This window comes from Canis lupus, chromosome 27, assembly GCF_003254725.2.
Source record: "Canis lupus dingo isolate Sandy chromosome 27, ASM325472v2, whole genome shotgun sequence".
In the NCBI taxonomy this organism is placed as follows: domain Eukaryota; kingdom Metazoa; phylum Chordata; class Mammalia; order Carnivora; family Canidae; genus Canis; species Canis lupus.
Window position 1 is genome coordinate 24,984,831 of NC_064269.1, and position 24,873 is coordinate 25,009,703.

The following is a 24,873-nucleotide window of genomic DNA, read 5'->3' on the forward strand; positions in this document are numbered from 1 at the left end:
CTAATGCAGAACTTTGGAAATTCACAGTTTCCGTCCCTAATGATTTACCTAAATAGAGGTTTCTGGGGCATGCCTGGTCATGAAGGACAGTGGGTCATTCTCCTAAGAGGCCTTCCTTGTGTTGGGGTATTGAGTCTATGGTGGTCGTCGGGTCATTTTTGTTTGGTAAATGACTTTGCATCAACTTCTCAAGTTTCACCTCCCAGTGGAGAAAGATGCTGGAGAAAGATACCAGGCCTCTTAGCAGTCAGCAGAGACTGCGCTCGGGGCGCTGCAGCCTGGTCAGCTGAGCAAACGGAGCTATGGCCCTGGATTTTGGTTTCGTGATGACTAAGCTGACCCGGTTAGTAGGCGGCTGGGTTTCTTTGTCCCTGCACACTTTCTGCTTGATGAGATGCTTAAGCAAACGGAATAGGCAACCGCTAGGAGGTACCCGAGCTATGCGTAGACCGCCGGGGCGATTAGAAATGGCTAACTGTGGGTCCCTCAGCCCCGCGGGTACAGGCTGGTGGCCTTCTTCCAAGGTCGGGATTGCGATTACCTTGCGGCCGGGGCGAGGCAGAGGTCTACGAGCAAACGGCCCTTTAATCTAAAAGGCGGAGGGGGTGAAAGGGCCCCCAAAGCATCATCACGTGCCAAGGGCTGCGCGCTTGGGCACCAGCTGGCTGCACATCTGGATGCAGCAGCGCCTTGCCCTGCAGGGCGGAGTCGAGGCGGAGGATCCCGGTGCACGCACCTCCCCGTGCGCGCGCGTGCGGGCCCGTGAGCCTCGGAGAGTGTGTACAGGAGGGTGTGAGCGCGCGCGCGCGCACGAGTGTCGGCCGGAGCGCGGCTCGGGGATCGGGTAATGGGGGTGGGGGCCCGGGAGGGGACAAATCTCTGCCGGCCTCCCCGAGCCTCTGCGGGTTAATGACCAACCAGTTAGTAGGGAGACGAGGGTGACGGCGGCAGGGTGCAGCCCCGGCGCGCCGGCTGCGAGTCGAAAGGTCGGGTTCTGTCAGCCGGTCTCCGCTGCGCTCCGATGTATCCATGCATTGGGGGTGGGGGGGATTTTTTTATTGTTTGCCTCTATCTCCGGAGAACAAGGGCGGGAGGGAGAGGCGCGCGCTCCAGGCGGATCTGAACGGGTCGAAGGAGGCAAATTTGCGGGTGGGGGAGGGAGGGGGAGACCTTGATTTCCACCAATCCCCGGGCGTTTGTCTGCGAAGTCCGGGGCGCAGCGGAAGGCTGCGGCGCGCCGCTGAATTAACTGATGAGAGCGAGTTCTTTTCTTCTCCGGGAGGGGTGGGGAGCGGGGGTCCTGGCGAGCGAGGCGGAGGAGCCCGGGGCAGGATAGCGGTCCCGGGCCGCGGTGGAAATTTCCGAGGACTTGGCGCGGCGCGGGGAGCGCGTCCGGGGGTGCCTGGCGGTGCAGCAGCGCGGGAGGCGGGGAGAGGCGGGGAGAGGCGGCGGAGGGCGCAGGAGCATCTCCCCGGAGGGGACGCCGCGGGCCAGTTGTCTGGGAGGGAGCCCAGCCTCTCCCCGGACCCGCGTAGGGCGACGGTGATGCTGCAGAACCGGCGGGAGCGACTCGCCGCGGCCGCTCTCTGCGCTCTCGGAGACCCCAGCGCCCGCCTTCTGCAGGGGAAGCGACCATGACCGGAGCTCGTGACTCGCCCCCCGGCCACCTCCCCTAGAAAGAAACCCTTGAAAAAGTTGCATTTGGAAAAAAAAACCCTTGCGCTGACCTTTGGGGCCGTGGGGGCCCGAAGAAACGTGCGTGCGAGTGCAAACGAGAAAGCGGAAGGCGTGTGTGTGTATGGGGGGCCGGCGGTGGGGGGACCCTCCGCTGCCACTTTGCCGCACGCTGTGTTGAGCTCCCCCCGCCCCCCGCCCCCGGGCCCCCGGGGCTGCGATGAGCCCCTGCGGGCGGGCCCGGCGACACACGTCCAGAGGGGCCATGGCAATACTGGCGTGGAAGTTCCCGCGGACCCGGCTCCCGGTGGGAGCCAGTGCCCTTTGCGTTGTGGTCCTCTGTTGGCTCTACATCTTCCCGGTCTACCGGCTGCCCAACGAGAAGGAGATCGTCCAAGGGGTGCTGCAACAGGGCACGGCGTGGAGAAGGAACCAGACGGCGGCCAGAGTCTTCAGGTACTCCTCCCCTCGCGGCTCCTCCCGGCTCGTGTCCTTTACTCCCGGTGCGCTGGGGACAGGGTCACGGGCTAGCACCGCCTTGCAGAGGCATCTCTCCCCCAGTCCTCCTTGTCCTCCTCCCCTCCTTTGCCATTTCTAAACCTGAAGACTTTAGTCGGGGTGGGGGGGGGGGGGTCCTTCCCCACCCCTTACACCAAAGAGATGTGCAGACACCTGCTTTGCTCACGTAAAACCTGTAAGCATTCCTTCCCCAGCCTGATCGTAGTCAACGCCCCATAACTGGTGGGAAGGAGAATCCAGGCTAACTTTGTCCTTTGCACTTAATGAGCATTTATCTCTTGGGCTCTGTAGGTGTTGGAAGCCATAGAGAACTAGAGGAAGGTAAGAGGCATCTCCCTGAGGCTAGGTGAGTGGTTGGTAACAGAAATCACTAATGAGGGAGTAATGGGCAAATCTTGGGCAGGAAAAACATGGACACCTAGCCAGGATCCTGCAGCTTTGTTCAGAGGGCCCACGACGAAACCCAGAGCACTTAACTGATCCCCCACTAAGAGCCAGGCACTGTGTGATTTTTATTGAAAACTCAACAACTTTCTAATAACAGTATTATCCCCATCTTACCAACCACAGACTGAGTCTTCAGAAGGAGGAGTTACTTCCCCAAGGTCATGTCATGTCCCTTTGAAGTGTGGGAACTGAAATTTTCAACACATAAAGCTCCTCAGCTCCCAGCTCTTTTTTTGGGGGGGGGGTGGAGGGGGGTCGCTTAGACTGTGGATGCCTTCTGGAGAATGGGAGATGGACTTTAGGTAGGGACTTGGAATCAGAAAACAAAAAACTGAAGCCAGGTTGGAAATCAGAATGCTGAGGATCGCTCAGAGGTTGTAGTTTCCCTTCCTTTCTGGGAATTTCAGCTTAAGTGTCTAAAAATAAGTTCTTGGCAGCAGGGGTTGTGTCGTTAGATTGGAGGGAAGGCAGTGCTGCTTCCCCTTCCTCTCCACTTTCCTGGGCATGTTCAGGGGACACACAAGGGCTTTTATGACTGCCAGGTGCCCCCTTCCCCTTCATTCCCTGGGGCTTGAAGATGCTGCAGTTGGCTTTCCTGAGATTGTAGTGGTCTAGGTGAGGAGTGCTTTCCTTCGCTCTTCTGCCTAGGATCTTTCCAAGCTGTCTATGGGCAGCTGAGAGCCAACTTAAACATTTTCACTACTGTTGGTTACAAATGTTCAGAAACATCTATAAATTTCAAAAAAACTTTTTAGACATATCGTTTCCTTCTCCTTCTGGGGCCTGCTCCTGGAAAGAAGGTCAAAGAGATAATAGCCAATTCTTTCAGGGGAAGACATGAAATCTTTAAACGGGGAGGGAAGACTTGCCTTCTCTCTTGTTCTTTAGAATTCAGCTATCATTAAGCTTGAAAATAATGCTACACCCCTTAAAAGTAAATAAGGGCTAATTTTCTCTCGCCTTCACAGTATTGATTGTTGGACTCAAAAGCACCCAAAAGGCATATAGCATCCAGCAATTCTTTTCTCTAAAGACAGGAAGCACTTTTACTCCAAGTGATATAAGGAAATGAATTAAGAACTTCCCATTGGTTCGTAATGAAAGAGTCCATTTTTTTTGTATGGGAGGAAGAATAAGAAAGCTCTGTTGCTTCCTTAAATAAATTTTTTTTGCATGATATACTCGAGTGGAAAATGCTTCATATTCTGAGAAATACATGCTTTTCATTTCTGAGACAGACTTGTCCCTTGCTGTCTGTAGCCTGGGGTAATCTTTAGTGTGTTTGGCTGTCATTTGGTGTAGTCTCTGTGCAGAGAATTACTAATAGAATCCACACACTATAAAAAACTGCTTAAACACATATCCCTTAAAGTCAGTGTCTGTAAAAGTGTATAAGATGCACCATTGCTTGTTGAAAAGAGTTTGGGCTTTGGAGTAGAATTCTACACTAGTAGGATTCCTAGACTGAGGGTGCCATGACTAGATAGATAAGCAGCAGAGTATCTTTGGTAAGCCATTCTGTCTCTTTGAGTCTTAGTTTCCTTATTTATAAATGGGGATAAGAGCATTTACCTTGCAGGGTTGGTAGAGGTTCAAATAAAAAAATAAAAAACAACTACTGCAAGTGTTTGGCACATATATCCAGTCAATGGTGCTATTATAATTGTCATGAATTATAATTCTCTGTATACATTACAGCTTATATAAGGACTTCTGGCCAGCCCGTAAGAATTTGGAATGCTTTGGGCACCTGGGTGGCTCAATGGTTGAGCATCTGCCTTTGGCTCAGGTCGTGATCCCGGGTCCTGTTATTGAGTCCTCCTCGGTGGGGCTCCCTGCAGGGAGCCTGCTTCTCTCTCTGCCTGTGTCTCTGCCTCTCTCTCTGTGTCTCTAATGAACAAATGAATACAAAATCTTAAAAAAAAAAAAAGAATTTGGAATGCTTTGCCAGCCAAAGTTGCAGAGAAGCACTACTGGTCAATATATTGCCCCCACCCCCCCATTTCTTTACACTGAACGTAGTAAATTGGGACGAGGAATTTTAAAAGATAAAAGTATCGTGGTTTGCTAAGTCAAAAAATTTTTTGTACTCTGCATGTGTAATAAAATCTGTTTTTTAAAGCATATGGATTGTTAGTATGTGGGCAGTAGTGTATGTTTTTAAAATATTAGACAGGTCAGCCAGAGGCCCTTATTATGTTAAGAAAGAATAACTTTTGCAAACAGGTGTCTGTGTTTTCCAGTCTAAAATATCTTCCACACAACTAGAAATGTATATGAATGCACAGTTTGCACTTTTGTGTGGAGATACACGCATATTTATTCATAAACTGTGGTATATGTCATGTATATGTATACATTTATACACATATTCATATATACACACATACAAATAATTGCAGTCAGTCAGTTGACTAGTATTTAATGAATGACTCTAATACACCAGATTTGAATTAGGCCCTGGGGGTTAGCAGTAGCCGGGATGGGCAGCTTGCTTTCTCTGAGATGGCTTACCTCCTACAAGGGGGTGACCGACAAAAACAAAGGAGTAAAGCAGTCGGATGATTTAAAGTACTGCTAAATGCTCTGAGAACAAAGGAGAGTGTTTCATTATGTTTATTAGCATTAGAGTTGCAGATTACATTTCGCCCTCTGTGCTTTCATTTACTTCTGTGATTTTCTTCTCTTGGCTCAGACTTTAAGTACGACTACTCAGAGGGGAACCTTGGCAACTTGCAAAGGAGAAGGCAGCAAGAAAAGTCACAGAGCTGCAAGAGCTTTAAACTAGATAGGAGGTTGTCTAACATCCACATGGCAACGGAAGGATAAAGCAATCAATTGACCCTAACGTAGAAATATTGGAGAGTTTCTCTGCAACTCTTGTTGCTTCTGAATGAGTAGTCAAGTGGTGTGGGGAGATGTTGAACCAAAGTGGCATTTGTCTCTTCCATCAGGGCCTTACCCACTTCATTTGTTTCTCTGAAAGGAACTTCAGTTCACAATTTATGCTCAAGACTTTATCTTTGGCATTGGACATAGTAATAATGACAACAAGAACAACAGCAAAACCGACAAATTACCAGGAGCCTATAATGTGCATGGCACTAGGCTGAGTGCTTTCAATGTACTGTCTCATTTAATTCTCCTAACAATCTTATATAAATGGATATGTTATCATCCACGTTTATAAAGAGGAACATGTCCAGGCCCCTGCCAGGGATTTGCTGTACTTCCAGGGACAGGCATATGTGTTTATAATTAATTAACCAACTGGACATAGGGGCATCAAAGAGAGGCAGTATAGCAGAGAGAAAAACTTAGGGACTTGGGAGCTGCCAGAACATGGTTGGAATCCCAGCTGTATCCCTTTCTGATTGTATGATCATTGGTAAGTTCAACCCTCAGAGCTTCAGTCTCCCCATTTGTAAAGTGGGATGTGTAATGATTTCTTACAGACTTGTAGTGCACGTTGCATGGTGGCATAGAAGAAGCACCTAGAAAGATGCTTGCCACATACTTCTGTTTAATACATGGTCATTATAAAAATAGAAACACAAGCAAAGTGCTGGGGAAGTTCACAAAACATGGCTGTTAATTCTGCTGGAAGGGGGGAAATCAGAGAGGAGGTGGTGTTTGCACTAAGCCTTGAAGGATGCTAAAGTTGGGTAGTAGTAAGAAGTGAGGGCAGAAGGATGTTCTAGGCAGGGAGAACAGCCAAGGCCAAAGCAGGGAAGTGTGAAAATTCTTGATGTGCTTCCTGTATGGAAAGGCATTAATTTTTCCCACAGAGAACATAGTAGGAAGGTAGACTCAGAGGTACACAGCGGCCAAGTCACACTCTCTGAATGGGCTTAAGGTGAGGTTTATGAAAAATGAACCAACACCAAGCATCCAAGGGCACTGGTCATGTGTCAGCTGTCAGCAGAGTTGGCACACTGCTGTTACTGGTGGATTGCTGGATATAGGATAACACTCCAAAGAGCTTTGAAAATTCTCTATATTCACTGAGTGCTAACCAGTACTCTAAGCCATGATGTTCCCCTTTCCTTTACCAAATTCTGAACGAAATACTGCTCTAAGCATTTTGAGCTTTATGTGCCTTCTTTTCTGTCCATAGTTTTGAATCTGTGGATCCCAGAAGCTTCAGGTATTTCCACAGCTGTCCTGGTGGCTGCAGAAGGGCACCGGGGGTGGAGGGCTGAGAGGCAGGTGCAGCCTTCGGTATAGATGGGATTTGAGGTTTATGTTTGTTAAGGTAAAGATTTATGTAATGCCCTCTGAAAGGAGTTTAGGAAGAATATAGTTTATAGTAAATTTTGGTGTTTAAGAAAATAAGCTTCAATTATGTTGTGCATTTACAAATGAGAAAAAAATTCATTAGCAATAACTACAATAGCAAAAAGAAATCATTAACACTCATTGGCCATATAAGATGACCCAGGCCAGGTTCTCAGTGCTTATATTTCTTAGCTTTTGTCCTCACAGCTACTTTACAATAGATATTTATACGTACTTTGTTTTATGGATGAGAAAATGGAAATTCAGAGAGACTCATTAACAAAATGATGGGTCACGTTTCCAACACAGAGCTATTTGACTCTAGCCTTATTGGCTCGTTCCCTAATAATCTTAGATAAACGAGGCACTGCTGTCTATATCTCTTATGATGTGGCCATGAATACTTCTGCATCATTATCTTCATCAACGTTCCTCTTTTGGTATAGTAATGCTGAAACAAGCCGGGCTGTGTTAGTTTTGTGTGTATCATTCCCTCTGCCTGAAATGCCTTTCCTTCAAGGCCACAACTCCTTGCCCTTTACCTGGCCAATTCTCACTCATCTCTTGACAGTGCATTTACTGGTTAAGAGCAAAGATCCTAAAAGTCAGTTGCGCTAAAATTCTGATTCTACCATTTGCTATGTTCTGAGCAAATCAGCCTTTGCTGTCCGTTTCCTCATCTGTAAAATGTGACAGTGGTTGTTGCTGTGGCAGTGGTGGCAGTGGCTGCTGCTGCTGCTTCTCCTCCTCCTCCTTTTTAAAATTTATTATTTATTTATCTATCTATTTATTTTCCCTTTAAAATTTTTTAAAATTTTTATTTATTTTATTTATTTTTTATTATTTATTTTTCTAATAAATTTATTTTTTATTGGTGTTCAATTTATCAACATACAGAATAACACCCAGGGCTCATCCCGTCAAGTGCCCACCTCAGTGCCCACCACCCAGTCACCCCCACCCCCCGCCCACCTCCCCTTCCACCACCCCTAGTTCATTTCCCAGAGTTAGGAGTCTTTATGTTCTGTCTCCCTTTCTGATATTTCCCACATGTTTTTTCTCCTTTCCCCTTTATTCCCTTTCACTATTTTTTATATTCCCCAAATGAACGAGACCATATAATGTTTGTCCTTCTCCGATTGACTTACTTCACTCAGCATAATACCCTCCAGTTCCATCCACGTCGAAGCAAATGGTGGGTATTTGTCGTTTCTAACGTCTGAGTAATATTCCATTGTATGCAGAGACCACATCTTCTTTATCCATTCATCTTTCGATGGACACCGAGGCTCCTCCACAGTTTGGCTATTGTGGCCATTGCTGCTATAAACATCGGGGTGCAGGTGTCCCGGCGTTTCACTGCATCTGTATCTTTGGGGTAAATCCCCAGCAGTGCAATTGCTGGGTCATAGGGCAGGTCTATTTTTAACTCTTTATGTGGGTCCTTGTAGTATTGTTGTGAGCATTAGAATAGATAATGTATTGAAAAATGCTTCTGGCATATTAGTGCTTAATCCATGTTATTTCTCTTCAAGGTAGCTTACCTTACTCTTTTCTTCTTCCCCAGGCTGTGTTAGAAGCTTCTCCTCTCTCTTTCTTTCTCTGTTTTTTTTTTTATTGCCTTGTGCATAGTATTGCATTTCTTTTTTTTTTTTTTTTTGCATTTCTTTAATCATCAAAAAATATCTACTCCTCTGTGTCTACTAGTTTTATCATAGAAGATGCTAGAACTATAGCAGCTAACTTAAAATTTACTTTCTTGAAGTTTATGGACTAATGAGGGAAGACATAATGATGGATAAAAATGCAAGTGTCTGGTAGTGACAGGTGTATTTTTCATGATGCTGCATTAAAAGTACCAATTTATTTGTCTGCCTTTTCTGTTGGCTCGTTCATATTTGCATTCCCAGAGCTGAGTGCGATTTCTGATTTTTGTTGAGTTACTGTGTGATGAACGTGCCAGCAAGGTGTGAGACTGGACAGCTAATCGGTGGGTCAACAAATACTTAATGAGGTCCAATATTCTGGTTGGTCATGTGGAGACCAAAGGAGGAAATGGCATCTACTCTTTTGAAAGAGCTCTTACTGAAGAGCAGAGTTTTCAGTCTCAACACTACTAACATTTTGGGCTGGAAGATTCTTTGTTGTGGAAGGCTGTCCTGTACATTGTAGAATATTTAGCAACGTCCATGGCTCTGTCCACTAAATGAAACAAATCAATATGTCTCCAGATTTGAGAAAATGTCTTTTGGGGGGCAAAATTGCTCTCGGTGGAGAACCATTTTCTTTGGAGAAACAAAATCAACCCATTGACAAGATTTTTAAAAATCCCAGAAAATACGCAATGAAGAACTACATCTGGAAACTACAAACCATAAATGCTTTGACTGCGGGAAGGGAAGTAGGTGAACTGTACTTTGGTGGCCAGCTCTTGGTTAAAGAAGGATAGCAAGAGGGCATACATTTTGGGAAATTTACTTAAAGCAGCTGTCTCTGTTGAAAGCTTGTGTGAGAGGTGCCCAGGGTTCTCAACAGTGCCCTGCTTAGACCCTGGCAAGAGGAGCAGGGTGGGGAGAGGGGGCTCACTCTGTTTCTCCTTTGTTCTCAGCTCTTTGCAAAGAGGAAGGCATCTCTGGGGCCTTTGTAGAACAGGAATTCCCTACCCAAATGACCCAAGCTCCACGTCCACAGCCTGCTTGCCTGTGTGAGGAGTTCCCCATCACCCACCATCAGGGTGGCTTTTCCCATTGCTGTGAGCACTCCTCGGCCCAAGGGATGGCCAAGGAACAGTTCTTCGTGGGAGGCAGAGGCTGTGAAAAGAACTTGGAGATGGGAGTGGGGGTTTCAGGTGGACACATGGTGGTGGCTACCTGTGTCCCCATGTTCCAGTATCCAAATGCCTAGAGTTTGAGAAGCCTAAATTGAAATCTGGTCTCCCAGTTTGTTTACATAGGTATATTTGTTCAGGGAAAAGAATAGGGAGTTAGGACATATTTTTTTTATCCGTTTGTTTGTTGATTTGATTGTAACTTTTACATATTTAGATACATTTGTGCTTTTGTCCTCTGCCTTGCAAATTGAGGGGAGTTTTTGCACCTTGGAAGTCTATTAGTCTTCATTTTGGAGAACAGTATTTAGGGAGCTAGTTGGATCAATTGAATAATTTTATATGAGTGTAGAGTATGGCCGGATTTTCTTTTGACAGAGTTGTATTAGGAAGCCAGAACTGGTGAATAATGAACATACAGATTATAACCCACTGAATGAGATAGTACAAGCCACTCACGCAGGGGCAGGAGGGTGGGGGTGGTAGTGGGGTAGGGGAGAACAGATATTTCCCTCTGCATCTCAGTTCCCACTTTGGGGAAGGGAAATCCATATGGGTCATTTTGATTGAAGATGCAGCTTTCAATAAACCCCAAGGGAAGCAGTCACAAGATTGATCAGATTCTAGAATCCCGGGGGCTCAGTGAGCTGGAGGAAGGTCTTGAATGAGCAAGAGAATGAGAGCAGGGTAGCAAGCACCTAGGACTTTATAAGGTGATTGGAGCAGGGGTCACTAACGTTTTTTGGGCTTGACTCTAAGTGGTTATTTTATTTTTTTATTTTATTTTATTTTAATTTTAAAAAATATTTTATTTATTCATGAGGGAGAGAGAGAGAAAGAAAGAGAGAGAGAGGCAGAGGGAGAAGCAGGCTCCATGGAGGGAGCCTGGCGTGGGACTCGATCCCGGATCTCCAGGATCACACCCTGGGCTGAAGGCGGCGCTAAACCGCTGAGCCACCCGGGCTGCCCCTAAGTGGTTATATTAAAAGGTTCCCCAAGAAAGGTAAAATGGGAACTTATGTCAGGAATCCTAAACTTAAGTTCTTATCTAAATGTCCAGACTGTGGGTGTGAGCAGGGTTATCACACTGTAAAATGTTTAGGCAGCAAATCTGGAAAACAAAAGTTTTTTTCCTTAAAATTTGTTTTTCTCATCACAGTTATAAATCATCTTAGAAGTGATGCAGACTATGTATAATTAGTGCAATGTCTTTGGTGGAGTTGATAGATTTCTAGGAAAATACAGTACTTTTTAATCTTTTCATTCTATTTTTGCCTCTTTTGGGAGTTGTTGACCTTGGGCAGGCTGCTAAACCTCTGTTCCTTTGTTTTGTTATCTGAAAAATGGTATATAATATGCTAACCTAATTCCTAGGTATATGACAAGAATTTAGATAGTTTGTGTAGAATCCATAGCCATCCTCACCTGGCTGCATGAGATTACGGGATGCTGGTTCCCACCTAGAAACAGTCTAGATCTCAGAGCCCCAGAGAATCCGTTTTTTTTTGTTTTTTTTGTTTTTTTTTTTGTAAGATTTATTTATTTGGGCAGCCCCGGTGGCTCAGCAGTTTAGCACCGCCTTCAGCCCAGGGCCTGATCCTGGGGACCGGGGATCGAGTCCCACGTCGGGCTCCCTGCATGGAGCCTGCTTCTCCCTCTCCCTGTGTCTCTGCCTCTCTCTCTCTCTCTCTGTCTCATGACTAAATAAATAAAACCTTTTAAAAAAAAGATTTATTTATTTATTCATGACAGACACAGAGAGAGAGTCCCACAGACGTGGGACTCGATCCCGGGTCCCCAGGATCAGGCCCTGGGCTGAAGGTGGCGCTAAACCGCTGAGCCACCCGGGCTGCCCGAGAATCAGGTTTTGATACTGGTTGTGTCATTTATTAACTTTGTGACCTTGAAAAAATTACCTGGCCTCTCTGAGCCTTAGCTGTGGGTGGCAGTACTTACCTTAAGAGGATTAAGTGTTGAATTATTGCTAATTATTAAGCCATAATGATGAGAAAAGCTGCTTCCTGGGACACAGCTTATGCCTATTACTGGTACTTTCAGTAATGGAATATCTAATGAAAGGTGACCTTATTACACACTCTCTTCTTCAATAGTGTTAGTACTAAGGATGCTGTAAAACGGGCAGTAGAATTTTAAGGAAGAGAACAGAGTCCAGACATAAATCACTGGTTCATTCATTCATCCACATTTACTAAATGCCTGTTGTGCACCAGGTAGGGGCTGGGATACAGCGATGAAAGTTAAGACATGGTTCCTGATTTTATAACATTTACAGTCTGGCCTAGTGACATTAGTTAAGTTAGTAAGACTTGAGTAATGTAGTGTTCCAAGGGCTACGGTTGGTCCGTTTCAGATAATTTTGCTGAGTTTCAAAGTGATTGATTTTTTCCCCTTTCTGTTGGACTGTCTTCCAGCTATGGCATTGCGTAGAGGGAAGCAGCCAAGACCAGAGGAGCTGTGTCACTCCTTTAATTAGGTGCCAGGAGGAAGCTGAAGTGAATTCAGAGCTACACATTCTCTATTATTCAAGGCTTAAGTAACAGTACACTACCAGAGATTTCCAAGTGAGTGTAATGAGAACAGGCTTTTGGAGGACAAATTACTTATCTCAATTATTGATACAACAAATATATACATGATTTTATGTCATAACCTCGTGCTTATTTAAAAAATAATTATTTAAAATAATGTTCATTATTTGTCTGATTTTGGAAGCAATAGATACTGTAGAAAAAATTTAAATGTAGTGAAAAAGGAGGAAAAAAACCCCTCATAATTCCATCCCTCAGAAGTATTTCACTGTGAACACTGTTTCTTTTGTGCATATTTGTTTGCGTTTGCGCATTACTAAATTGTATATATTTGTATATTTAGTTTTATGTTCTTTTTTATCCATTCAGTGTTACATCTTTAACATTTTCTCATATAATTAAATAATTTTGAACTGCCAAGCTTGTGATAAGATAGCATTATGATTTTCATTTTGGAAAAAAAATTATTTACTGTAAGTTTTTAAAAATGTTAACAATTTGGAACAAATTACTTTCTTCCAAAGAATCCTTATAAAGGATATCATATTTGCACGTTAGATTTTTTTTTTAGATTTTTCTTTAAATATTTTTTCATATAGATTTGGTAAATACTGAGCATGGGAAATCAAAAAGCCTCTTTAAAGAGTTTTGCTTTCTCAAAGTTGGCATTTAAATGACAAGAGCAACACTTTATAAAAGTAATTGACATTTAATCACCTAGAGACAAACATTGCTAATATTTTGGCATATAGTTTTCTAGAACATTCAGTGCTTCCTCTGTGTGTGTTTATCAAACAAAAATATAATGAATTTGACAGTATATTGTAGATTTTTTAATGGCAATATATATAGATTTACATCATCCCTTTTTATTTTTTAAAAAATTCTTTATTTAAATTCAATGTAGTTAACATATACTGTGTTATTAGTTTCAGGGGTAGAATTTAGTGATTCATCAGTTGCATATAACACCCTGTGTTCATAACATTAAGTGCGCTCCTTAATGGCCATCACCCATTTAGCCCACCTTCCCCACCCACCTCCCCTCCAGCAATTCTCAGTTTGTTTCCTAGGGTTCGGAGTTTCTTACGGTTTGTCTTCCTCTCTGTTTTAATCTTATTTTTCCTTCCTTCCTGCTATGTTCATCAGTTTTGTTTCTTAAATTCCACATATGAGTGAAATCATATGGCATTTGTCTTATTCTGACTTATTTCGCTTAGCATAACACACTCTAGCTCCATCCACAGCATTGCAAATGGCATGATTTCATTCTTTCTGATGGCTGAGTAATGTTCCATTATAAATATATATACCACTTCTTTGTCCATTCATCAGTTGATGGACATCTGGGCTCTTTCCATAGTTTGTCTGTTGTGGACATTGCTGTTATAAACATTGGGGCACATGTGCCCCTTTGAATCATTATGTTTGTATCCTTTGGATAAATACCTAGTAATGCAATTGCTGGTTCGTAGGGTACTTGTATTTTTAACTTTTTGAGGAACCTCCATACTGTTTTCAGAATAGCTGCACCAGCTTGCATTCCCACCAACAGTGTAAGAAGGTTCCCCTTTCTCCATATCCTCACCAACATCTGTTGTTTCCTGAGTTGTTAATTTTAGCCATTATGACTGGTGTGAGATGGTATCTCATTATGGTTTTGATTTGTATTTCCCTGATGCTGAGTTATTTTGAGCATCTTTTTGTGTGTCTTTTGGCCTTTCGTATATATCATCCCCTTTTAATGGCTGTAAGATTTTCCTTTGTTAGTATAGTCAATGATTTATTTAAGTGATCCACTATTATTGAATATTCATGTTGATGCAGTATCTCACCTTTGTAAATAATGCTGTGAAGAACATCTTTTTGTATACATCTTAAATGTTTATTTTCTTAGTTTAAATTTCTAGAAGTAGTTTCTTGACAATTTCTTTCCCCCTACCATCAGTTCTTATTACTGGCTTCTTTGGTTGTTTAGAGAAATTCTTCAACTTTGGCTAAGGGCAGATTTGAGTTTTCTTCCATTTCAATGTGGACAGTGATTGCATAAATAGAAAACATACAATGATTGTTAACATTAAATGATGAAATTCTCTTTTAGGAATTTTCAAGAGGCAGGGAAGCAACTGGGAAAGATTCCCGTGCAAAGGATGTGTACAGTGGCAGTGACCTCTGTATGAGGAATTGAGGACTGTGGTGACCTCTGTATGAGGAATTTATTTAGTGCACTGGAAGATGTGCCTTTGTTATGGCTATTCTCTTCATTACAGAACAATTGATAACTAGCTCAGTGTTTCATTTTTGTTTAAAAAGAAATGACTTTATGGGACCATTTGTACTATTTTCTAGGATTTAAGCAATTAAAAACCATAATTTAAAAAGGAAATATACCTTTTCCTAATGACAAGGTAGAGATTTCAAGGAAAAGGATTAATGTCTTAAATTAAAAAATAAAGCAATTATATGTCATGACTGTTTTTTAAAAAGTCATTTTCCTATTCACTAAAATTGAACATCTTGGGGGGAACCTAAGTGGCCCAGTTGGTTGACTGTCTGCCTTCTGCTCAGGTCATGGTTTCTGGGTCCTGGGAATTGAGCCCTACATGAACTCCTGGCTCAGTTGGGAGTCTGCTTCTCCCTCTGGCCCTGCTCACTCCCTCTCACATCCACTTGTGCTCTCTCAAGTGGATGAATAAAATCTTTGAAAAAAAACTGAAAATCTTGGACTTGAAACTAGAACAGATTATATCCATCTGTGTGGAGGGTAAGAGAATAGTAGAAAGGCACAAAAATCCCATGATGATATTTTGCTGGGTTGGTTTTTTGGAAGTTGAGTGTTAGTGATTGATTGTGTTGACACTGGACTAAATCATCTCTATCCTATGTTCTTGTCCTCCTTTGCACTTGTTTGAAACAGCTATACATAACAGTTTGCTTTGGTGCTTTAGGGTCAGACATTGAGTCTTGTTTATATTTGTCTGCCTCTGATCCTTCATCACAGTCTTACTAATTGCCTAACAAATACTTGTTTTATGAATGAAAACATTACATTTTCTACAAGGCCTGTAGATAGTTATCTGAATAGTTCAGTGGTAGTTCATTTATTGTCTAATATTGAGACTCTATGCTATCAGTATTCACTACTAATTCATTTGTTCACTCCTTCACTCATTCGTTTGTCCAATAATTAACTATTCAGTGCTTTCTGTGTGCCAGGTACTGGTACTAGGTGCTGAGAATCAAATAGTTAGCCAAGAAGACATAGGCCTTCCTCTCATAGAATGGATAAGCACATAGTATACATTTTAAAAAGAACAGTGGGGATCCCTAGGTGGCTCAGCGGTTTGGCGCCTGTCTTTGGCCCAGGGCGCGATCCTGGAGTCCTGGGATCGAGTCCCACGTCGGGCTCCCGGCATGGAGCCTGCTTCTCCCTCCTCCTGTGTCTCCACCTCTCTCTCTCTATGTCTATCATAAATGAATAAATAGATCTTTAAAAAAAAAAAAAGAACAGTGATATTCTCAAAAAAAAAAAAAAAACAGCTCTCAACTCTTTTTTTTTGTTGTTTTTTTCAACTCTTTTTTATGGAAGAAAAACAAGCCCATGTTTAACTTCACTTTCAGCATTTAGCTGTGTCTGTATTTGTGCCAAAGTCCCTCCTCTGGTCCACTCTGTTTTTGGCCTGCACTGTGACTGTGAAGCCAGAAGTCTTTGTACAGTTTAGTGGTATATCTTTTGATTCTGTTTAACTTATGCAACATCTGAAATATTAAGAGAGGAAAAAGCCCTTTGAAAAATTGCTAAAAGATACGTGAGTCCATGGGGGAAAGCAAAGCTTAGTTACCAGTAGAATAAAAGAGACCTAGAAGCAGGCTGGCTTGGATGGGGATTGTTTACTTTGTAAGCAACTGGTCTTGACTCAACCAGCCACCTTGCCATAATATAGAAAAGGAGAGGGTATTTGACAGGAGCGGGTGGAAATAGAATGCTGTGAATTGAGGAGTCTCAATTGTGGTAAAAACAGTCATTTTTTAAAAAATATTTTATTTATTTATTCATGAGAGACAGAGAGAAAGAGAGAGAGAGAGAGAGAGAGAGAGAGAGAGAGAGAGGCAGAGACACAGGCAGAGGGAGAAGCAGGCTCCATGCAGGGAGCCTGATGTGAGATTCAATCCTGGGTCTCCAGGATCATGCCCTGGGCTGAAGGCGGCGCTAAACAGCTGAGCCACCTGGGCTGCCCAAAACACACTCATTTTATTTTTTCCTAATAACTGCTCCAACCGTGCAGTGGTAGACCTAACTCCTGACCTCCACTCCCCACCCCACTTAGCTGGCTCTAATGGGACTTTGGCTAATATTGCCAAATTTTATCAACTTTTATCCATCTTGATTATTGAGACAGTGTATTCTGGTGCTTAGCTCAGTTTTGTTGATTTTATTTGTTTATTCTTTAAAGATTTACTTATTTGAGAGAGTGAGAAAGCGCACATGAGCAGAAGGAGTAGAGGGAGAGGGAGAGAGAATCTCAAGCAGACCCCAGGCTGAGTGCAGAGCCCCACGTGGGGCTCTATCCCACGACCCTGAGGTCACAACCTCAGCTGAAACCCAGAGTTGGGCACACAACTAACTGTGCCACCCAGGTTCCCCTCAGTTTTAGTTTATTTTAAAACACAATGAAAGCTCCCATGGCTACCATTTCTGTCTGCTTTGGCTCTACCTGAAATTCCAGCAGCATGTAGTAGCAGCGTGAAAGGTATTTGCTGGGGTGGATCCCCACTCCACCCACTTCTAGGAGCTATTTCTTCCCCATTGGACAGGGAGTACATGAATATTCACAGTCCCTTTCCTCTCTTGATAATTGTGGCTTCTCAGGTGAACCCTGAGAGGCTGCCCACCTTTTCTAAGGGCAAACTGGCCTGCGTTCCTTCACCTGGTGTGCAGCCTTGTAGGCGGAATACTGGTAAGCACTCCATCCACCGGCAGTTCCCCATTCTTGCCACCCCAAAAGGATTTTTACAGCCCACTGCCTCACCATCTCTTTCCACTTCTGTTTCTTCTCTCCAGCGTTGTCCTTAAAAATAAGAGTTATTTTACTAGCAAAAATGGGTTTATTTGGAAATAATGTAGAATTGCAATTTGGAAAAAGCAAGGGATGCTCAAACTATCAAAGGAGGGAAACGTTATTTCATGGAAAAGAAGGAGGAAGTTGAGAGGGGTTGTTCTGAAGGAAAGTCCATTGGAAAAGACAAGAGTTCAGGACGATGATGGTTTCCCATTGGCTGGGTTGCAGGGGTAATTGATTTCTTGTAAGAGATGCAATGTACATCTTTTCTTGTTGGGAATTGTAATGGATGATTCTTCCCTGTTGATGATTCTTCTGTTGGTGGTGGGGGAGGGGGGGTGGGGGGGGGGGATGGGGGTGTTCTGTAATTGATAATTCTTGAGGTAGAGTGTTACGATGTGAGGGCTCCCTCTTCTGGCCTCTCCACTCCATCGTAGTGAGGTTTTCCTTTGTTAATTTTCACAAGACCTATAGCACAGGGCAGCACAGTGCAAGCGCAGCAAACAACCCAATCATAAAGTGCCTGTGTCTCCTTATTGCAGACCCTCATTGTCTTTACAAGTGATTCTTTTTGAACATCCCCCACCCCTCTTCTTTCTTCGTTGGCAGGGAGGGAAGGCACTTGTTCTAAAGGGGTGGAGAGAGTAGCCTCCTGAAAAAACATGGCACTCACAAGTCTGTGCCTTTCTCCTGGTCCTGCTCCAGTGTGAATCAGCTGTATGGTGAATAGGACTGCTTCTTGGTCTAGTGCCACTTAGAGAACCTGTAGAGAGGTGGCTAACTCCAACTTCTGGCAGCTTTCTGAACCTAACAAATAGTGTTATTAGCACATGTTGGTCTTAGTTTTGGTTTCTGACCATCATTCCCAGATAAGAGAAGAACCTCATATTTTATACTTGTTTCCTGCATAAGTTTTTGTACTCAAAAAATTCAGTCATACTATTTCTTAAAGGATCCCTGTGGGCCCCAGAAATAGGGAAATGCTCAACTGGGCCTGTTCACTTTCATATTGAGCAGGTGATCAAGGTTTTTTAACACAGACAAGGCATTCAAGATCTCCCAACCCCCTGTTTTGGGGGCTTATCACTAATGTCTCCAATTGTCACCATGCCATTTAGAATCACTCTTCTACTGCCAATTCTTCCTCATTTCCTTTTCTTTCTGCTCAGGAAGCTTGGGGGCAGACCGCCAAGTATGGTGGCTAAGCAGACTCCAGCTGGGGAATATTATCCCCTTGGGCAGGCACTCCCAGTCTTGATTTTCTTAGGTGCTCCCTCCTCTTCAGGAAAGGGAAGAAGCCCCACTAGTCAGCAGGTTCTTCTCACTCCTAATTTCCCTTTATGTTGACCAGGGTTGAGGGGGTAGTTGTGCGGTGGGGCTGGATTCAAATCACCACCACTCCCCAGTGCTGCTAGGGGGCTGGCCTTGTAACTAGTGGCCCTCTTGACTCAATGAAGGGTACTTAGCAGCTATGTCTCCAGCTTTGGACTTGAACCATGATTCCAGCATAAAATCCCACTGAATATCCTGTTATAAAAGGAAAGAACCAATAAAAAAGCCAGAAGATTGCTCCTAGAGTATCAATTTTCAAGATTTATAACTTTCAAGCATTCTGAAAAACTCTCTTTGGGCTTTTAGTAGAGATGAACTATGGAAACCTAAGTTCATATTTAATGAACATTTCTTGAGCACCACTTATGTGCAAGTACTGTGCTAGATGCTTTCACGTGCAAAGTATCAGTCCATCTAACTCTGGATTTTAAAATCAGCTCCATTTCTTAGGCAATAATGATATTTTTAGTAGAATAGTTGTTATTTATTTTGTATCTGCCATATGCCAGGCACTATTTTAAGCACTTTACACAGTGTTATCATTTAGCATTCACAAGTACTGTATGAGGGAGATATTATTATCCTTATTTTACAAAGAATCAGGCTGTGAGTAATTATTTCTTTAAGACCACTTAGATCGTAGGTGGTGCTGACAGCTGGCATTTAATGAGTGCTTACTATGTGTCAGACCCTCTTTTAAATACTTTATGTATGTTAATGACCCTATAAGACTAATCCTTTTCCCCCTCTGAAACCACACAAACTTATTATTTTATCTTTCTATAGGACAGAAGTTTAACATCAGTTTCAATGGGTTAAAATTAAAGTGTCAGCAAGCTGTATTCCTTTCTGGAGGCTCTAGAAGAGGATCCATTTCCTTCCTCATCCGGGTTGTTGGCAAAATTCACTTCCTCGTGGTAGTACGACAGAGATGGTCATTTCCTGGTTGGCTGCTAATTGAAGGCTGACCTCAGCTTCTAGAGGCCACTTTCATTTCTTGGCTCATGAATCCTTTCCTCCTTAAAAGCCCCCAAGCACAATTTGGGTCTTTTTTTTTATGACATAATTTTTCTAGGGCAATTTTAGGTTCACAGCAAGATTAAGAGGAAGGTTTGGGGATTTTCTGTATATCTCTGCTACACATATGCATAGCCACAGGTATTATCAACAACTTCCCCAGAAGGCTACCTCCATTGATGAACCTACATCCACACATTATAATCACCCAAAGTCTATAGTTCATCTTTTCATCTTTGGTGTTGTTCTTTCTAAGGGCTTGGACAAATATATCATACAAAGTGTAGCATACAAATATACAAATGTGACATTGTCTTTTACATATAAATGTAACATAGAAAGTGGTTGCACGGATCTAAAAATCCATTGTTCTCCACCTATTCATCCCTCCTTTCTCTCCCAACTCTGGGCAACCACTAATCTTTTTTAGTGTTTCCATAGTTTTGCCTTTTCTAGAGTCATATAGTATGTAGCCTTTTCAGATTGGCTTTTTTTCTCTTAGTAATAAGCATTTATGTTTCCTCTATGTGTTTTCATGGCTTGATACCGCACTTCTTTTTAGCGTTGAATAGCATTGCATTGTATGTATCACACTTTTTTTTTATCCATTTACCTACTGAAGGATGTCTTGATTGCTACCAAGGTTTGGCAGTTATGAATTACAAAAAACCACAAACTGTTTGCCCTCACAGACTTATGGCATTGGCATACTGACTCAATAAATATTAAATAGGTGCATGCCCATCTAAGTGAATATATAGCATAATAAACTCCTTTAGGGAAATATCAAGGAACTTGATCATGATTGTATGATAACAGTATGTTTAAGTTTGTAAGCAACTGTCAAACTGTCTTCCAAAGTGGCTGTACCATTTTGCATTCCCACCAGCAATGAATGAGAGTTCCTGTTGCTCCATATCCTTGTCAGCATTTGGTGTACTCAGTGTTCTTGATTCCAGCCATTCCAGTGGATATATAGTGGTATTTTATTGTTGTTTTAATTTACATTTCCCTGATGACTTGTGATGTAGAACATCTTTTCACATGCTTATTTGCCATCTGGTGAGGTGTCTGTTAGGGCCTTTAGTCTATTAAAAGAATTGAGATGTAGTTGGTATATAATGTTATATTATTTTCAGATGTACAACATAACAATTTGATATTTGTGTATCATAAAATAATCACTGCAGTAAGTCTAGGTAACACCCATCATGACACAGTTAGAAAATTTCCTTTTACTTGTGATGAGAACCTTTAGATTTACTTTTTTAGCAACTTTATTATTTTTTTTAAAGATTTTTATTTATTTATTCATGAGAGACACAGAGAGAGAGGCAGAGACATAGGCAGAGGGAGAAGCAGGCTCCCTACATGGAGCCTGATGCGGGACTCTATCCCAGGACCCCTGAGCCAAGGGGAAATGCTCAACCACTAAGCCACCCAGGTGCCCCTCTTTTAGCAACTTTAAATATACAGTGCAGTCCTATGAACTACTGTCACAGTGCTGTACATTACATCCATGGGACTTATTTATTTGTTTATTTATTTTGTTAAGGACTTATTTATTTTATAACTGGAAGTTTGTACCTTTTGATCATCTCCACTCATTTGCATACCCTTCATTTCTGACAACCACTAGTCTGTTCTCTGTATGTCTGAGTTTGGGGTTGTTTGTTTTCCTATTATTGAGTTTTAAGTGTTCTTTGTATATTTTGAATAACAATTCTTTACGAGCTGTGTCTTTGCAGATGTTTTCTCCCAATCTTGTCTTGTTCTTGTCTTGTTCTCTTGACATTGTCTTTCACAGAGCAGAAGTTTTAAATTTTACTGGAGTTCAGTTTAACAACTCTTTCTTTCTTGGATTGTGCCTTTGGTGTTGGTGTCTGAAATATCATTGCCATACCCAAGGTCTTTTAGGTTTTCTCTTAAGTCATCTTTTAGGAGTTTTAGAGTTCTATATTTTACATTTAGGTCTGTGGTCCATTTGAGTTAATTTTTGTGAAGGTATCAGGTCTTGTCTGGATCATTATTATTATTTTTTGCATGTGGATGTCCAATTGTTTTAGCAGTATTTATTGAAAAAACTAAGATAGTCCTGTTTTATTGATGGAGAAATTGAAACAAAAAGAGCTTTAGGACTTCACTCAAGGTTATGCTGCTAGGAAGTGGTTTTACTGGCTCTGGGGCTCATGGGCTTTGGAGCCCCTTACTATGCCAGAGTGCCTCTTCGCAGTAAGATCCACATTAACATTCAGGGCTTCAGATTAAATCCTGACACATCCTTCTGTTGTAGTGTCTTATTACCAGAATCTCAGACAGACAAAGGTGAATTAAGTCTTGCTGTATTTGACTATTGCTAATATCCAAGACTGTCTTCACTACTTACTCCTCCAGGATCCTGAAAATAAAGCAGCGGGCTACAGTCATGGACAAGGTGTCTCTTGCCTTTTTGTCTCTGCCCGATGTCCCTGATTCATGCCAGTGGCTTAATTTTAGAGGTTTTTTGGGGGCTTTCCTATTTAGTTGTCATAGCCCACTTGGTTATTTCCCATTTATGTTTGTGAGTTGGATGCCAAGAAATGCTACAAATTATGCCATGGTCAAAGGGATCAAAAGCTATGCAACTGTGAGAAACAGGAGTGGAACAGCCACTGTTTGGAGACTTTTTCTATGTTACTAAAACAGGAAGTTGTTCTGTCTCTTCTCTCCATTGCTGAAATCCCCAGAAACTTTTCTTTTGAGCTGAATCACTGTCTCTGAAGTGGTATCTGTGTGACAATATTTTGAGCTATTCTGAAAGAATATGCAGAGGTCTAATTCTGTTAGAAGTGCACTTTCTAAAAAAAAAAAAAAAAAAAAAGAAGTGCACTGTCTGCTTTTTGAAAATTTTTTGTAAGGTAATACATTTTTATTGTAAACATCAAAACTCTGTACAGGTGTAGATTAAACAAGCATAAAAGTCTTCTCAATCTCATTCCCTAGAGGTAAACAATGTTCATGTTTTGATATTACTTTTATTCCAGGCCAGAAGACATAAACTAGGACTATTTCAAACTAATGAGGATGTATAATTCCCCTACTATGTATGAGTTTTAAAAAAATCTATAGAAACATCTGGTTGTAGTCTCTCTCTCTCTCTCTCTCTCTCTCTCTCTCTATATATATATATATATATATATATGTATACATATATATTACATATATTGATAGCTTCTAATATGTCTCCTAATGAACTCCACCTCCTGGTATTCATGTATCATCCCTTCCGTTTGAGTGTGGGCTAGATTTAGTGACTTACTTCTAGAATGCAATAGAATGCTGCAGAAGTGATGACATCTGAGATTAGACTTAGAAAGACAGTGACTTGCATTTTGCATGCTCTTTCACTCTTGGGTCATCTGTTCTGGGAGAAGCCAGCTGCCATGTTGTGAGGACACTCAGGCAACTTGGAGCTGATGTAAGGCACTGGTAGGGAACACGTGGTAAGAAATGAGGTGTTTGGTCAACAGCCAGCAAGGAACTGAGTGAGGCCACCAACAGTCACATGAATGAACTGAGAAGTGGATCCTCCAGCTTTAGTTGACTGCAGCTCCCAGCCAATAGCCTTACTGCAAGAGGTCTGCAAGAGACCGTGAGCCAGAACTATCTAGCTTAGAGACTCCTGACCTCAGAAACTGTGTTAGAAAGTAAATTTTTGTTGTTTGAAGATGCTGAATTTTGGAGCCATTTGTTACATAGTAATTGATAACTAACATATTTATTAAGTAGTATTCGAATCATATGAAGATCGTTTTTGACAACATCCTCTTTTTTCTACCCATAGCATATGGGTCAGTGGGTGCCTCATTTAGTATGTGTAGCACAAAGCAACAGTTTCTCATTTTTTTAAAAAAAGGGTGGAAATAATATGAAATTCCATTTTAGGGTTGACCATGGTATTTTTCTTTTCTTTTCTTTTCTTTTCTTTTCTTTTCTTTTCTTTTCTTTTCTTTTCTTTTCTTTTCTTTCTTTCTTTTCTTTTCTTTTCTTTTTTCTTTTCTTTTCTCTTTTCTTTTTTTCTTTTCTTTTTTCTTTTCCTTTCCTTTCCTTTCCTTTCCTTTCCTTTCCTTTCCTTCTTCTTTCTTTCCTTTTCTTTTCTTCTTTTCTTTTCTTTTCTTTTCTTTTTAAAATGAGAAATGGCTTAGCAAACATTCTAGAATATGTTTTTCTGCTTCTGTAGTTATCTCTACAGGATAGATTCTTAAGAGAAAATTTCAGGGTCATGAAACAACACATTTAATTTTAAATTGATATTTATGAATTGCCTTCTGATTGAAGTCATCTGTTTTGTGACCAAGAGTCTGTTGGTCTAATGTTGAATGTAATTAACCTTAAAATGTTTTGCTAATGTATAGGTGAAAAATGATAATATTAATTAATGAGATTGAGCTTCATTTTACTTTTTTATTATGATTATTCCCAAAGAGTTCTTCTCCTATGAAGGGCACTTCTAGGTGTTTTGCCTTTTTTCTTCTTGAGTGTTTCATCTCTTCCTTTTTGAACCTAAAGTGTCCTTTGTTAAAGGACTGTAGCTCTTTGCCATATCTGTGGCACATATTTTTCCCAGTTTGTCTTTGGTTTACTTATGTTTATGTTTAAAGTATTTTTTGTGGGACACCTGGGTGCCTCAGTGGTTGAGGGTCTGCCCTCAGCTCAGGGCTTGATCCTGGCCAGGGTCGTGGGATGGAGTTGGGCATCCAGCTCCCTGCATGGAGCCTGCTTCTCTCTCTGCCTATGTCTCTGCCTCTCTCTCTCTGTGTCCTCATGAATAAATAAGTAAAAATCTTAAAATGTATATTTTTTGTGAAGGCTTTAAAAATAATCAGTAATCAAGTTCATCAGTTTTTTTCTTTCATGGCTTTTGAACCTTTTTGTCAGGATTCCTGTAGCCCAAGATATTTTCATCTTGTATTTTTGTGATTTACTTTTTTTGCATTAAAATTTCTGACCTATCTGTGATTTATTTCAGTATAAAAAAGTAGAGATCTAATATTTTCCCTGTATCTTCTAGCATCATTACACAACAACAGAAACAAAAATCTTACCCCCTTCCACTCATTTGAAATGCCAAGTTTATCCATGCTAGATAATCCTATCTGTGTGGGTCTATTTTGGAAGTCCCCCTTTTCTT

The 24,873-nt window shown here is 41.8% G+C and overlaps 1 protein-coding gene across 2 annotated transcripts in view; it reads left to right on the top strand.

Moving 5' to 3' along the window:
* Positions 1-1,707: 1,707 nt before the first annotated feature.
* The window catches only part of ST8SIA1 (ST8 alpha-N-acetyl-neuraminide alpha-2,8-sialyltransferase 1), a 151,140-nt gene continuing 127,974 nt past the window's right edge, over positions 1,708-24,873 (top strand). For both annotated transcript variants that reach the window (XR_007406305.1, XM_025455335.3), the window contains exon 1: positions 1,708-2,130. Coding sequence is in view for 1 of the 2 variants with exons in the window: in XM_025455335.3 (XP_025311120.1) it covers positions 1,895-2,130 (236 nt within the window). In the remaining variant the exon portion in view is untranslated. The remainder of the gene's footprint in view (positions 2,131-24,873) is intronic.